Raw genomic sequence first — 1,552 nt, 5'->3', positions numbered from 1 at the left:
CTCAGTGTTTGTGGGTCTGGAGAGCAGCTGAGCCCCTGAAAATACAGAGCACAGCATCATCTCAGTGTTTGTGGGTCTGGAGAGCAGCTGAGCCCTGAGCAGACACTGCAGCAGGAGGTGACAGCTCCACACCACTGCCACGGTGCTTTATGGGGAATTATTCTGGGCTTTGTCCATGGAAAGGCACAATCCAGCACTGCAGACAGACAGTGCTCAACTCAAAATGTTACTGAACTTCACTGAGTGATGGCAGGAGGGAAGGGCCAGGCTTTGAAATACGTTTTTTTTCCATTACTAATAGATAGAAAAGAAAAACGCAGTGATGTAGAGAATTTTCCTGTTGAGTAGTGCTTGCCATGTGCTGCAACATGCCCAGGTGCCAGGGGAAGCTGAGCTCATGGCTCTGTTCAGGCTGGGCTCTGTTAGGCTGGGCTCTGCTCAGGCTGGGCTCTGCTCAGGTTGGGCTGGTTCTGCTCACGCTGGGCTTTGCTCAGGCTGGGCTCTGTTAGGCTGGGTTCTGCTCAGGCTGGGCTCTGCTCTCTGTTCCCTCAGTGGCTCCAGCAGATCGAAGTGACCGAGTCGGCGCTGCAGCAGAAGATGCTGGACCTGGAGAACGAGAAGGTACTGGGGCAGGAGGGGACACAGGAGGGGGACAGGAGGGGACAGGGAGGGGAAGGGAGGTGACATGGAGGGGACATGGCCCTGGGGCCCTGGTGGTCACTGCCAGCCCTTCCTTGCCCCCCAGGAGCTGTTCAGCAAGCAGAAGGGTTACCTGGATGATGAGCTGGACTTCAGGAAGCAGTCTCTGGACCAGGCTCACAAGGTGAGTGCGGGCTGTGAGTGTCCTGGGTTAGCACACCTGCATTATCTCACCTGGGGCAGGGCTGTGCTCTGTGCCCACATCAGCTTTGGGCAGCACCCAGGGGCTGCACGGGGTGAATTAAATGCATCCTGAGCTAACCACCACTCTCTGGTGAGCAGAATTCCTTGGGTTTGGGTGGCCCTTGCAGSGTCAGGACCTGAACGTTAACTTAACATGAGTTTGAATTCAGCCAAAATTTCAGTAAATAACTGATAAGGAAATGAGGTTTTCAGTAACTTGTTTTACCTTTCCAAAACAGCCATTTTAGCCTGGAAATTTCCTTGGATTTTGAATTACATCCTCTGTAACCTCTGRGATGTGTAGAAATAAAACTGCTTTTAGGTCAGGTTCATCATTAGCTGATCCTAAGGCATTTCACCCGTCTTTTCAGTAATCAGCTGCCTTGTTTCCATCCACGAGAGAAAAGTTCAATATATATTCACAAAAGGCAAACGTTTTATCTCAGTTTAGCTCCTATTTCCAGTTCTGTGTAAACCTAGAGCGCTTTCTGAGGAGCAGTGAGTGTTTATTCCTCCGTTTCTGGATCCTGCTGTCTCTGCACCTTGAGCCATTTGGGGGAGCTTTTGCTCCGCACATTTTCTGTGTGTCAGGGGGATTTTTCAGGCTGATTTTCTCGATGCTGAGCTGTGTCTGGAACCAAGGAGCACAGGAGCCCTTCCCGAGGGCTCA

The 1,552-nt window shown here is 51.6% G+C and overlaps 1 protein-coding gene across 1 annotated transcript in view; it reads left to right on the top strand.

The window, feature by feature from the left end:
- Nucleotides 1-1,552, top strand: part of JAKMIP3 (Janus kinase and microtubule interacting protein 3) — a 43,616-nt gene that overhangs the window by 35,887 nt on the left and 6,177 nt on the right. The window contains exons 17-19 of the mRNA XM_057385005.1: nt 103-117; nt 553-621; nt 746-823. Coding sequence (XP_057240988.1) covers nt 103-117; nt 553-621; nt 746-823 — 162 coding nt within the window. The remainder of the gene's footprint in view (nt 1-102; nt 118-552; nt 622-745; nt 824-1,552) is intronic.

Source organism: Malurus melanocephalus, unplaced genomic scaffold, assembly GCF_030028575.1.
Source record: "Malurus melanocephalus ecotype Western Australia unplaced genomic scaffold, MMel_1.1 scaffold_770, whole genome shotgun sequence".
NCBI lineage: Eukaryota > Metazoa > Chordata > Aves > Passeriformes > Maluridae > Malurus > Malurus melanocephalus.
This window is presented reverse-complemented; position numbering and strand designations above follow the sequence as displayed.